Source organism: Mauremys reevesii, linkage group 7, assembly GCF_016161935.1.
Source record: "Mauremys reevesii isolate NIE-2019 linkage group 7, ASM1616193v1, whole genome shotgun sequence".
In the NCBI taxonomy this organism is placed as follows: Eukaryota; Metazoa; Chordata; order Testudines; family Geoemydidae; genus Mauremys; species Mauremys reevesii.
In genome coordinates, this window is record NC_052629.1 from 16,216,534 (window position 1) to 16,231,392 (window position 14,859).

General features: G+C 43.3%; 1 protein-coding gene across 11 annotated transcripts in view; it reads right to left on the reverse strand.

The window, feature by feature from the left end:
- The window catches only part of EIF3A (eukaryotic translation initiation factor 3 subunit A), a 53,219-nt gene extending 44,142 nt beyond the window's left edge, over positions 1-9,077 (reverse strand). For all 11 annotated transcript variants that reach the window (XM_039547721.1, XM_039547731.1, XM_039547727.1 and 8 more), the window contains exon 1: positions 8,929-9,077. In XM_039547721.1, the coding sequence (XP_039403655.1) occupies positions 8,929-8,977 (49 nt within the window). In that variant the 5' untranslated portion in view covers positions 8,978-9,077. The remainder of the gene's footprint in view (positions 1-8,928) is intronic.
- Positions 9,078-14,859: the final 5,782 nt, after the last annotated feature.

Genomic DNA, 14,859 nt, shown 5'->3' on the forward strand with positions numbered 1-14,859 from the left:
CATGCAATACTGCCTCAGATACTTCTGCTACCACAGTCAACTTGCCAACACCAAGCTGGTTAGCAACAGACCTCCATCATGAATAGCAACCTTCCACATGGTTATAGCAAACTACTTCTGGACCAGCATGGCCTCCCTCATGTGTGTGTCCTGATACTGGAAGGTCAGGACAAACTGTTCACAAAGCTCTAGAAATGTTACTTTCTTCACGCACAACTTCTGGACAAACTGCTGGTCATCCCAGGTGCGTAAGAGGAGATCCCACCAGTTTCAGAAGCACCAGTCTTGACAAGGAGCATCAACAGCTATACCCAGAGCCACAAACAGCACCTCCCAGTTAGACTCTGCCATGTATCGTTCTCCTCCTCCTAGATGTGCTTCAGTAGGACAGAAAATGCTGCCCAAATGTCCATCGGTATCTCATGGATGCTCTTCCCGTTTCCTGAAGTGAAAGTGCAAGCAGAAGTTCTTCAAAAGGTACCTCCAGACGTCTGTGCAGACCCAAAGACGGCTCAGTTGGATGTGTTGGCAGGCAGAGGCAACTTCTGGTAATGTGCTGCTGGATGGAGAGTCAAGTTTTCCCACACTGCACTATGAACCAAGGGCTACAGCTGGGGAGGGCACTAGGAAACCTGGGATAGGCTGGTTTGACTCGGGTCTGTGCAGTACTATGTGGACACTTGAATGCTGGTGTGAGACCCAAGTCCAGAAATTCTAAACCCATGGTTACTAATAAGTGTGGACAGTCAAGCATGGGCTTTGAAACGTCTAGTCTGTGGATTTGAGTCCCACAGACCGTGGTCTGTGATGGGATGTTAGATGGGTTGGGATCTGAGTTACTACAGAGAATTCTTTCCTGGGTGCTGGCTGGTGAGTCTTGCCCACATGCTCAGGGTTTAACTGATCGCCATATTTGGGATAGGGAAGGAATTTTCCTCCAGGGCAGATTGGCAGAGGCCCTGGAGGTTTTTCGCCTTCCTCTGCAGCATGGGGCACGGGTCACTTTCTGGAGGATTCTCTGCAGCTTGAGGTCTTCAAACCGCAATTTGGGGACTTCGATAACTCAGACATAGGCTAGGGGTTTGTTATAGAAGTGGATGGGTGGGATTCTGTGGCCTGCATTGTGCAGGAGGTCAGACTAGATGATCATAATGGTCCCTTCTGACCTTAAAGTCTATGAGACCCTGGCTTACACTGCAGTGTAGACATACCCTATGGCTCTGATCCTACAGTGACATCAGGGAAGTCACACTTCCATGCAGGCACAAAGAAAAGGTCTACCTCTGTGGCTATAAATGCAGGATCAGAGTCTATATCAATATTAATAATAATATACAGGGAAATATGTACACCCAGTTTTAAGGATCATTCCATCAAGGAAGACTGCTAACCCTTTTACCAGCCCTCAAGTGCAGAGGCTGAGTAGTTGCAGTTATTAACAGGACCTCACATTGTAATCATGGCTCAATTCTGTCCTCCCTGTAGCATGTATAAAGTGGAGCATGAAATACACCAAGCCATTCAGGAGCAAACTACACTGGAGCAGCACACAGAACTCCCAAGATATATACAGGCACTAACAAAAGGCATTTTTAAACTATGCAACAGCAATTAAAAAAATTAGAAAAGGGAGGTAAAAGATGAGAGGATGAAGAGGATAGAAAAAATTATGACAGAAAAGAGGAGGAAGAAATACAGCTCAGATAAAAGGTAGAGGAAAACAGGTGGGTAAAGGGGCCAGTATTTTCCAAAATCCTTAAAAACTGGTGGTATTCTCCACAACAAGTGAGGAAAGAGGCAATGGAGGAGGGGATCAGAGAAACAAAGCAATGACAAAGTGGTAACACAAGAGCAGAAGAAAATCCTAGCTGCCAGAGCAGCACACCACCTGCTGTATCAGTCTAACAGTCAGGGTTACCTTCAAAAAACAACATCTAAGTTGTCAGAAAGTGGTGAACGAGCTAGCAATTATATGGGAAAGTTACATGTGTATTCAGTACAGGTGAGTCTCATTTTACGCGGGGGTTCCGTTCCGCGGTTAGCGCTTAAAGCGAAAACCACATATAGTCAAATTTACATTGAGTTGAATGGCGGGCGAAGTCACCCACACTACAGGTACAGTATTAAAATTGTTATTTTTCTCTTTTTTTTGGTTTTTGCCGACCTCATAAAGCTGAAAACGCACATGTTAAATGCACGTAAGACGCGACAGACCTGTATTTATCTTTTAAGAGATCAGAACTTTAAAACGGAAAAAAACTTATAATATTGCTAATGGTTTCCACAATATAAATCAAGAAGAACAAAAGTGGCATTTCAGTTCTGGAACCATACTACTAAATGCTAGGCTAGTTTATGTGAGCAGTCCTTTTTGCGCAAGAGGAACTGACTCCTCCCTCTGTAGGTAAAACAGTATATAAATTAGCGTTACAAAAACTGGACATCCCATGACATTCAGCATCATTTTAAATTCACCATGATGTTTTTAAATAAAACTACAGACAGTTTATAATTTAGGTTGTTCTTACTGCTGAACACAGCATATGAGTCAATTACCACTCGGCTTTGGAGGTTTTAACCTATGAGAATAAACATGACAGACTAGTTCAGTCTTGCAGCGAGAATGCTAGTCTGTCCTGTCATGATTCTCAGTGCTGACTATAGCATACAATTAATGCCTATAATTTTGGGGCTTTTAATTTTTAAGCTCATGTAGGACAAGTACTTGCAGTAGATCAAGTAATTAATGGTAATTTAGCAGAAACTTTAACAAAAGCAGGAGCACCCAAAAAGTTCCTGAAGGGCCAAATTGCAACACAGCCCTTCTATGTCACTATCTCAGAGATGTGGAAGATTAATAATTCTAAACGTAGCCAAATTTAAATTATTCATCCTTCAATGGCTATGCAAAACACCCTACTTTGTGTTATTGTTTTCTATCCCATAGCCCTTAAATCTATATCACCTAAATGAAGAAGCTATCAGCTGTCCAAGACAAAGCCTGAACTATCTCCTCTCATAGGATATGACTGAGCTGGTAGACTGGAACAAATGATCCAGTTTCTATACAAGTCTGGGAGTTGGTTGAGGCTCAATCCTGACAAGACAAAGATAATGTTAGAAAACTAGCAAAAGACTCAAAAACTAAACAGCAAAAAATATTTTGTTTTAGGTACATCAGAAACAGGAAGCCTGCCAAACAATTAGTGGGGCCACTGCACGATGATGGTGCTAAAGGAGTATTTAAAGAAGATAAGATAATTGTGTAGAAGCTAAATAAATTCTTTGCATTGATCTTCACTGCAGAGGATGTGAAGGAGATTCCCATACCTACGTCATTCCTTTTAGGTGACAAATCTGAGGAACTGTACCAGATTGAGGTGTCAGAGGAGGTTTTGGAACAAACTGTTTAATTTAACAGTAATAAGTCACGAGTATTCACCCAAGAGTGCTGAAGGAACTCAAATGTGTTGCAGAACTACTTAAGTATGTAGCCATATCAGCTTCTGTACCAGATGACTGGAGGATAGCTAATGTGACACCAATGTTTTAAAAAGCCTCCAGAGGCGATCCTAGCAATCACAGGCCAGTAAGCCTAACTTCAGGACCAGGCAAACTGGTTGAAAAGTAGCAAAGAACAGAATTATCAGACACATAAATGAACATGATTTGTTGTGGAACCGTCAACACAGCTTTTGTAAAGGAGCATCAAGTCTCACCAATCTATGAGAATTCTTTCAGGGTGTCAACAAACACATGGACAAGGATAATCCAGTGGATATAGTGTACTTGGACTTTCAGAAAGCCTTTGATAAAGTCCCTCACCAAAGGCTCTTAAGCAAAGTATACAATCATAGGATAAGAGGTAAGGTCCTCTCATGGATCAGTAACTGATTTAAAGATAGGAAACAAAGGGTAGAAATAAATGGTCAATTTTCACAATGGAGAGGTAAATAGCAGCGTCCCCCAGGGATCTATACTGGGACTAGTGCTGTTCAACATATTCATAAATGATCTGGAAAAAGAGGTTAACACTGAGGTGGCAAAATCTGTAGATGATACAAAATTACTCAAGGTAGTAAAGTCCAAAGTAGACTGCAAAGAGTTACAGAGGCATCTTAGAAAATTGGGTGACTGGGCAACAAAATGGCAGATGGAATTCAATGTTGATAAAGGCAAAGTAATGCACATTGGAAAACATAATCCCAACTATACATGTAAAATGATGGGGTCTAAATTAGCTTTTACCACTCAAGAAAGGGATCTTGGAGTCATTGTGGATAATTCTTTGAAAACATCCACTCAATGCGCAGCGGCAGTCAAAAAAGCTAACGTTAGGAACCATTTGAAAGGGACAGATAATAAGACTGAAAATATCATAATGCCACTATATAAATCCATCCCACATTCACACCTTAAAGCTGCAGTTTGATCGCCCAATCCCAAAAAAAAGATATATTACAACCGGAAAAGTTATAGAGACAGACAACACAAATGATTAAGGGTATGGAACAGCTTGCATAGTAGAAGGGATTTAAAAGACTGGGATTTTTTTAGCTTGGAAAAGAGATGACTGAGGGGGGATATGATAGAGGTCTACAAAATCATGAATGGTGTGGAAAAAGTGAGTGTTATTTACTCTTCTACATAAAACAAGAACCAGGGGTCACCCAATTAAATTAATAGGCAGCAAGTTTTAAACAAACAGAAGTATTTCTTCACACACCGCTCAGTCAACTTGTGGAATTCATTGCCAGGGATGTTGTGAAAGCCAAAAGTATAACTGGGTTAAAAAAAGAATTAGGTAAATTTATGGGGGATAGGTCCATCAAAGGCTATTAGCCAAGATGAGCAGATCCTATAAATGTTGATGTAACCCCATGCTCTGAGTGCCAGAGCTTGGAGTGGATGATAGAGGATGGATCACTTGATGACTGCCTGTTCTGTTCATTCCTTCTGAAGCATTTGGCGTTAGCCACTATCAGAAGAGAACATACTGGGTTTGGTTTGACCCAGTATGGCCATTCTTGTGTTCTTAAAAGCTGGGCAACACCCTTGCCTGAGGGAGCATGTCCACTATTTGCAACATAAGTTCTCATTAGAAACCATATTAAATTCTCTAATTTCTCAGTTCTCAGGTTTTATTATTAAATATTTATATTACATAGTGACTAGGGCTCCCAGACATGGACCAGGAGTCCATTGTGCTAGGCACTGTATAAACAGAGCAAAAAGACAATCCCTGCCCAAAAGAATTTAGAATCTAAATGGGAGACAAAAGACAACAGGTGGACAGACAAGGGAATACAAGGATACTATGAAACAGTATTAGTCAGCATGATTGGTGGTAGTCTTGACACACCAGTGGCCTAACTGTGGTCAAGTTTTTTTGTAGGCACTACAACAGAGGAGAGTTTTAAGGAGAGATCTGAAGAAGGATAATGGGATCGTTTTGAGGATGTATACAGAAAGCTGTTCCACAGCATAAGGGGGAGCATGGGAGAAAGTACAAAGGTGACTGTTTGAATATTTAACAAGTGGGTGATGGAGCCTGGCATAATCAGAACTGGGAGTTGTCATTTTGCTAGTGCAGAGGTGAGCAAACTACGGATGTGGCCCACGGGACCCTCCTGCATGGCCCCTGAGCTCCTGACCTGGGGAGGCTGGCCCCTGGACTCTCCCCTGCTGTTCCCCCTCCCCCACAGCCTCAGCTCGCCCCACCACTGGCGCAACGCTGTGGGCGGTGGGGCTGCAAGCTCCTGGGGCAGCGCAGCTGCAGAGCCCAGCCTGACCCCGTGCTGTGCTGCACGGTGGCGTGGATGGCTCCAGCCGGGCGCCTGTTCTGGTGTTCTGGGCAGTGCAGCTCTAGCGCTGCCAGCCACCAGTGCTCCAGCCAGCGCGGTAAGGGGGCGGAGAGCGGGGTGTGCATGTGGGTGTGTGTGTGTGTGGATAGAGGGCAGGAGAGTTTGGGGTGGTGGTCAGGTGACGGGGTGTGGATAGGGATCGAGGTGGTCAGGGACGGGAACGGGGTTGAATCGGGGCAGGGGTCCTGGGGGAGCAGTCAGGAAGGATGAGGGGGCTGGATGGGGTGTCAGGGGGCCATCAGGGGCAGGGTTCCAGGGACAGTCAGGGGACAGAGGGGTGGATGAGGCAGGGGTCGGGGGGGGGGGGCTGTCAGGGAACGGGGAGTCAGCTGGGGCAGGAGTCGGGGGGGGCCTCTCAGGGGGCGAGAAGCAGGGAGGGATAGGGGGTGGGGACCATGCCACGTCTGGCTGTTTGGGGAGGCACAGGCTCCCCTAACCGGCCCTCCATACAATTTCTGAAACCCAATGCGGCCCTCAGGCCAAAAAGTTTGCTCGCCCCTGTGCTAGTGAATGAGACACGGCATAGGTTGTGAAGGGCCTTGAAAATTAAGATAAGCAGCTTACATTTGATAAAGGGGTGCAATTAGAGGGATTCAAAGAGAGGGTGATATGGTCTAAGAAACAGGCTGGGAAAATGATATTTGCACAACATTCTGAATGGGGAAAGACCATATTTGTTAAGACGAGAAAAAAGGATGTTGCCATAACTAAGATGTGATATGATGAGAGCTTGAATGAGAGTTTTAGCTGTGTGGGTGGACAGGAAAAACCATATCAGTGGCAGTGGCCAACTGCGAGTTTTACCCCATCTGTTATTAGACAGGAAAAATATCCTTTTTTGACATGCATCCGACGAAGTGGGAATTCACCCACGAAAGTTCATGCTCCAAAACGTCTGTTAGTCTATAAGGTGCCACAGGACTCTTTGCTGCTTTTACAGAACCAGACTAACACGACTACCCCTCTGATACTTTTTTGACATAGACTTTGCTACAATTATCTACGCCTTTGTTTCTTTAAGATAAGATTACTGGAACATGCTCTACATATGGCTATATGTAGAGCCCATTCAGAGACTGAAGCAAATGCAAAATGCAACCACCCACTTTTCAATACATCACATAAAAAAAATACAAACACCAGATCTTCCTTTCCCCCATATCCTGGAGTTACAAAGATCATTTCTGGGGCTTATTTCACCATGGAAGTCCTATAAATGTTGATTTAAATCTCAATGTTAAATATTATTTGTGTGAAGTACCATAAAAATCAAAATAACAAAATTGTGAAGTTTAATTAATCAAAATCTTGGCAGGTGCCTATGCACTTTGCCATCAGATGAATGACTGAAGACTGACCTGCATCTTGTATGCAGGAAATACAGAACCTGGGTAGTTTGTCTGTCATTCAGACAGATGTTATTTAAAAAGATTACTGTAATCGTTGTTTTGGAGGGCAGATGGTCTTTTTGGACAGGATTTTCAAAGGACCTTGGAGTGTTAGGTCCCCTACTCCCTTAGGCACCTTTGACAATTCCAACCTTCATTATTAAGGTGACAGAGAAACCTGCATGCAGGACCATCTTCAAAACACAACTCCCACCTCCTAAGGTGCCACGTCAAACCCCATGTATCATCCAATATAACTCTGTGCAACCTTTAGGTCCAGATCTGTTTTGAAGCTGGGGGCACCTAGCAGGGTCAGAACCTTAGGCAAATACCAACCACCTCTTCTAGATGGTTTTTGCTGGCTATTTAAAACAGGTTACACTGAATATAAAAAGCATTAAATTTGTATATTCAATTTGGTAGGAGTCTGTTGATAACCACAGCCAGTCAGGCTTTCTTCTTGGAAGCTGGTAAAGGATACTTTGGCAGCAGCCCTTAGTGATAGCCTTAAAACCGGGTGTGCATATGTTCCAGCATACTACTGTTTATACAGTGAGTTTCATAACTGATATTTTTGTTGTCTATAAAATAAGATCAGTTAACTAGGAGTGGAGCTGTTAAACATGGGGCCTGTAAAGAACAATATGGGGACAGTAGTTGACCACCTATACATATCTCAAATTCCAGCAGGACTGATTCAGCTAAATGTACTGAGAAAGAAACAGAGTTCTACACAGTGTATTTTGCAGAGGTCTCTCATATAAAATCTTTAATAAACAAAGTTCTGTTCACTCTGCATCAATATTAAAAATACCATGGCAGTTGCTCAGTGACTAGCATGTGTAAATGAAGTGTGTCATACACAAGAGTTTGTCAACTGGCTAGGCAGGTCTGTCTTTGCTCATTTTACTGTAACTCTGTCTTCCCTCATCCCACTGGTTTCATCTCATCCATCTGGCAGCGTTTTGTCACGCCCTAATTTGTGCATATTTAGAGTCAAGGGCTGTCCTTTTACTGAGTGTCTGCAGAGTCTGATTGTGGATTGAGGTGCCAAGATGCAGCTCCAATACAAACAGGCACACTGAGTGGAGTGTGCCCTTGACCTCCTTCCCCCTGGTGCCACGCAGTGTGCTGTACAATAGCTGACGGCTTCCCTTCGTTTCATCAGAGGCAGTGGCTGTTGCGGCAGTACTGGGAGATACAATCTAGGAAACGCGGCCGTGTGAGAGGCGGCTTTTACATGAGATCGGCCGAGGGCCAGCAGCGTATTCGGCGCGGCACAAAACCGGGGCAGTTGCCGTCCCCAGGCGCCTCCGCTCGGAATCGGACCCAGGCAGCGCCGGGCAGCCGTGAGGGTTTATTGTCACACATGTCCCGCCCGCGCCACATGGCCGAGCAGGGCCCCGCTGAGGCGGCGATTCCCCACACGGGAGGGGGGGGAGGAGCCCGGCGGCGCCGTCCGCTGCCGCTCGGGCGGGCGCGAGGCCCAACGCGGGAAAATGGTCAATGTGTCCCCCGCCCCCCAGGCTTCCTGCCCCCGGGACGGGTCCTGCCTGGGCCTCCCAGGGTGCTGATCCCTGCGCCGCGGCCAGGCCTAGGCCGGGGCCTTCACCGCCCAGCTACACTGGGCCGCGGCGGGGCGGGGGGGGCAGGCCCTGAGCCCCGCCCGCACTCACCGTTCGCCCGCTTCAGGGCATTCTCGGGCCGCTGGAAATACACCGGCATGATGGCGGCGGGGGCAGCAGCTTCTCCTCACAGGGCGGCGGCGGATCGCTCCGTGCGCCCAGCCAGGCAGCCTGCTGGGCCGGAAAGGGAGCGCACCACGTGACCCACACGCCCCGACGTGTCCAGAAGCGGAAACCCCTCCTCCCCCCGTGCAGCTGCGCGGGGTGGTACAGTCCGGCGCGGAGCAACTGCCCCGTCGAGAATTCCCCCTAGCGGAGAGGGTAGCGCGCTGGAGGGGAAGCTCGCTCGGGTCACAGGTTCGAAGCCGCTGCTTCCCCCCAGTAGTAATGAGATGGTTGTGATCATAGCGTGGGTACCCGTAGGGGTAGGCCTCCTTGCGTGATAGGGAGTGTGTGCTGCGAGAGGCTATAATGTATAAAAAGCTGCATCCATAAGCTGACCAGATAGCACGTGTGGGGGAAAATGGGGATGGGAGATAATAGGGGCTGCCTATAGAACCATGGGTCTCAAACTTTTTTTACTGGATACCCGTTTCACACAGCAAGCCTTTGAGTATTCTTCCCCCCCCCCCCAATAAACACACTTTTTAATTTGTTTAACGCCATTATAAATACTGGAGGCAAGCAGATTTTGGGGTGGAGATTGACAGCTCACCCCACCCATGTATTTTTTCTCCAGTGTGCTTTACTTGGCATTAATCAACAGTGGGTTTAATTTACCATTGTGTTTCCCTATTCACTTTCCTTTAGGTCTCTCTGAAGTTCCTCACAGTCCTCACATGGTCCTGACTAACCTGAATAACTTTGTGACATCTGCAAATGTTGCTACTTCAGCACTCACCTCCCTTCCTAGATCATTAATAAATATATTAAACAAGACCTCATATGGAACCTTGAGGCTCCTGATGAAAACTGACCACTTGATCGTACTCTTTGCTTTCTGCCTCCTAGCCAGTTTTTGATCTATGACAATACTTTGCCTCTTACCCCATGACTGCTGGCTTCTTTAGTAGCTTCTAGTCAAGGACCTGGTTAAAGGCCTTTTGGAAGTCTAAATAAGTTACATTCATTGATATGATTCTCCTTTAGCCACTACTTTATTGATATATTCAAAGAATAGGTTTCAGAGTAGCAGCCATGTTAGTCTGTATCCGCAAAAAGAACAGGAGTACTTGTGGCACCTTAGAGACTAACAAATTTATTTCAGCATGAGCTTTTGTGAGCTACAGCTCATTTCTTCGGATGCATAGAATGGAACACACAGACAGGAGATATTTATACATACAGAGAACATGAAAAGGTGGAAGTATGCATACCAACAGGAAGAGTCTAATCAATTGAGATGAGCTATCATCACAGAAGAATTTTCCTCCTTTTCAATTTTTTTTTTTTTTTTTCTTGTGCTTCTGGACTTTCTGGGAAGGACAAACTGACGTGAGGACAACCTCAAAGGTCAACCTGACACACGCACTTGCCTTTCCACTTTTCTAGAAAAGCAAAAACAAACTACTGTTCCATTGATGGAATCTGTCTTCCTGATGAGGATCCTGGATGCTGCTGCAGTATGCTCGAAGAAGACACACTCACTCCACTGACATAGCCCCAGAAAGAACTGACAATTACAATAATAGAGAGAGAGATGACTATAAGAAAGAATAGAGAAGAACACTACAATGAGAGGAAGAAATTTGAAACACATTGGGAATGTGGTATTAATTTTTGGGATTGGATGATTTGGCTGATTTGTGTTTTGTGTTTTGATAAATCCTAAATCCTTCGCCCCCTCATTGGATTTTAAATGAAATCTTTACATTATTTTCTAATTTTTTTTTCATATACACTACATACCCATTCACAACAAGGGGGCTGCCATTAAAGAAGCACAACAAAAAGGCAAGGTTATCTCCTCTGACAAAAAGGAACAAATTATTTCCTCTGGGCAATAGGGAAGTATTGGTTAATAGTTTCTTAAAGGCCAAGACTGAAATAAGAAAGAAATTGGGTAAAACTAATAAAAGGGCACTTTATTTATTTTACTAGCCTTCTTCACTAGCCTTAAGGAGAGTTTGTGAGTAGTTGAGTTTCCGAGTAAGGCCCAGTGTAGTGACTGAGGTTCCATACTGACACACTGATTGAATGAGAAGGCACTGGCGGGATCTAGACTAGATGAGACCCACTGCCCTGAGACCCACTGCCCCACAGACACATCATCAGATCTGATCTCATTCTGACATACACACACACACTTGGATGGGTGATGGATGGTGACATGGGACATTTCTGCTCCTTCATATGGACCAGTTAGGTGGGGGTGGGTGCATAGTGGATCCCCCCGGTTGGTGGCCGGGTCCCATGGGATTGGGTGATTGGGGGAGGGGGATGGGACCGAGAGATCTGGGAGATTCTCCTTTAGTGATTTTTAATTTATTTTTTCTGATTTTGGATGGGATATTTGGGGATTGGTGATGATTTTGGGAGGATATTGGACATTTTTTGTGTTAACCATCACCACAGTGAGCCACAGTACAGAAGAACTGAAGTTGTCACTGTTTTAATAGGATATTGCAGGGTGAGGGTAGAGGTGGGAGAAGGACCCTTGACAGGACACCCACTTTCACCACTAATGATAATGATAGCTATGTGCCATATGATTTACACATTATACATGATGCATATATCTGCTACTGCTGCTGCTCATCTGCTTCATATCCTGGCCATAGATTAGAATGTTGCATATTTGTTTGATTTGTATATTTTTTTTAGATTATTAGAGTAGTGCCTGAGGTGTTTTTCAGGTTTTTTTGTTTTTGTTACCAGAGGTCTGCAGAATCTGAATGCAAAAGATAATATATGCATGCATAATATATATATATATGCTGATGCCTTATCATACAGCTTACAGAGTATAGTATGTATGTACTGTACTAAGTATGATGTGTTGTGTTATGTGTTAAACATTTAACAACCCCCATATTTATATATTATTTTTGTTTATTGTTTTGTTAGTGTTTGTTTTTTGTTTTGTTTTATGTTTGTTTGTTTGTTGTTATAAATGATAGTAAATAATAATAAATATATCATTTCATGTTTCATCATGCATGTCACATCCCATGAAATCCCATGAAACTGGTATATTGATCTGAAAAATCTTAAAAAAATATGGTGAAATTTAAAATTTTGATTTGTTGTTGTTTGTTAAGTACAAAAGACAGGGAAAAGGGGGGTAAATAATAATAATTAATAAGGATTTGAAGGGATCTTAATAATAGTTTTTTAGCATGAGTTAGCTAGCTGGTGACCTGAAATGAGATGAGATTAGTAGAAAGAAGATGTGAGACAGAGTGAACTGTGTGAAAAAAAAGTTTTTTATGACCTGAAACAGTCTAACAAATATGCAGGCTTGCTTTTTCTTAGTAGTGAGAATAATATAGCAGCAAGGCTTTTATGTATAAAAAAAATGCATTTTTTTTCTTTACTGTCTCCATGATTGCTAGAAATTGTCTGTAAATAAAGGTATAAAGGCTTGATGTAATTGTTTACCAGAGAGAGACTGTCCGGACTGGGGCGACCCTGTGTCCTATGGCACTCTCTCCCTCCATTGTAATTACTGGAGAAATAATAAAGTATTTGATTTTGCTGCACCCAAACAAAAAGCGAGAACTGAGTTTTTCTCCGACAATTTTCTCCGACAGCAGGAGAAAAAAAACTTTTGAAGTGATAATTAAGATGACCCATAGAAGGTGTGAGGAGAACTTAACATAGGGAAATAGATTCAATTAGTGTAATGACCCAACCATTCCCAGTCTCTGTTTAGGCCTGAGTTAATTGTGTCTAATTTGCATATTAATTCAAGTTCAGCAGTCTCTCTTTGGAATCTGTTTTTGAGGGTTTTTTGTTGCAAAATTGCCACCTTCAAGTCTGTCACTGAGTGGTTATAGAGGTTGAAGTGTTCTCCCACTGGTTTTTGAATGTTATGATTCCTGATGTCAGATTTGTGTCCATTTATTCTTTTGCATAGAGACTGTCTGGTTTGGCCAATGTACATGGCAGAGGGACATTGCTGGCACATGATGGCATATATTACGTTGGTAGATGTGCAGGTGAACGAGCCCCTGATGGCCTGGCTGATGTGATTAGGTCCTATGATGGTGTCACTTTAATAGCAATGTCGACTGAGCTAGCATCGGGCTTTGTTGCAAGGATAGGTTCCTGGGTTAGTGTTTGTGTTGTATGGTGTGCGGTTGCTGGTGAGTATTTGCTTCGGGTTGGGAGGCTATCTATAAGCGAGGACTGGCCTGTCTCCCAAGATTTGTGAGAGTGAGGGATCATCTTTAAGGATAGGTTGTAGATCTTCGATGATGCGCTGGAGAGGTCTTAGTTGGGGGCTGTAAGTGATGGCTAATGGTGTTCTGTTATTTTCTTTGTTGGGCCTGTCCTATAGTAGGTGGCTTCTGGGTACTCTTCTGGCTCTGTCAATCTGTTTTTTCACTTCAGCAGGTGGGTATTGTAGTTTTAAGAATGCTTGATAGAGATCTTGTAGGTGTTTATCTCTGTCTGAGGGATTGGAGCAAATACGGTTGTATCTTAGAGCTTGGCTGTAGACAATGGATCATGTGGTGTGTCCTGGATGGAAGCTGGAGGCATGTAGGTAAGTATAGCGGTCAATGAGTTTCCGGTATAGGGTGGTGTTTCTGTGACCATCGCTTATTAGCACAGTAGTGTCTAGGAAATGGACCGCTTGGGTGGATTGGTCTAGGGTGAGGTTGATGGTGGGATGGAAATTGTTAAAATCATGGTGGAATTCCTCAAGGGCTTCTTTTCCATGAGTCCAGATGATGAAGATGTCATCAATGTAGCGCAAGTAGAGTAGGGGCGTTAGAACAACGCTTCCTTAGCTCTCATTCCCTAAGTCAGCCATAAAGATGTTGGCATACTGTGGGGCCATGCGGGTACCCATAGCTATGGCACTGCTATGGGTACCTGTATTTTGTATGTATTTGTATAGTGCCAAACATTCCCAGGTCCAAATTCTGTTTGGAACCTCTGGACATAACCATAATAAAAACAACTGATAATAAAATAAGACTTCTAAGCAATATAATTGTATTTTGTACAACAGCTTGCATGTAAACTGTACCCATCAATGATTTACAGAATTAAATAACTCAAAGTTAAATAATACAAATAGTTACAACGTTAAAATAGAAAATTAATAGCAAAGGAAGAGAAAAATTCAGTGATGAACAAAAGTAAAAAAGATAGTTTTCATCTCCTATTAGAATATATTTTGGAAAGGTAGTGATATGGAGAAAGCTGTTTCACATGGTTGCAAAGGAGAAGGCTTTAAGGGACAGACAAAAATCTAAATAAGCAGAAAGAGATGCCTTCAGACTATGGCCTGATCCTGCAAACAGGTATATATTTAAGAGGAGACACTGACATTCTTCAGGTAGGCATATAGGAATAATACACATCAACAAACAATAGAGATCCACATGCATAATTATAATCAGTGATACACATTTAAGAATGGGAAATGCTCCACCGCTCACACACACACACCAGAAGTGTAATTTATCAAAGCAACCAACCCTAAGTAAACATCAAAATACATTTACAATTCACCAATAAACATGGATGGAGTTCAAGTGTTCACATTGGTGCAGCCTAAGGGTGCGGAATAGAGCAGGACAAAACTTTTCGATTATGCAGTAAATTAGTTGGAAAATGCAGTTTTAAACAACATTAGGATTTTTTTTAAGAAAAGTAAAACCGGTTCATTTTGACATTTTTTAAATAAACCATTTTGACATTATTTTTAAATGAACCATTTCATTTCACAATGTTGCTTCAGATCAACATTTTGCTTCAACCCTTACTGTTTTGTTTTGAAATATTGTTTCAGAAGGACATTCGAAAAGT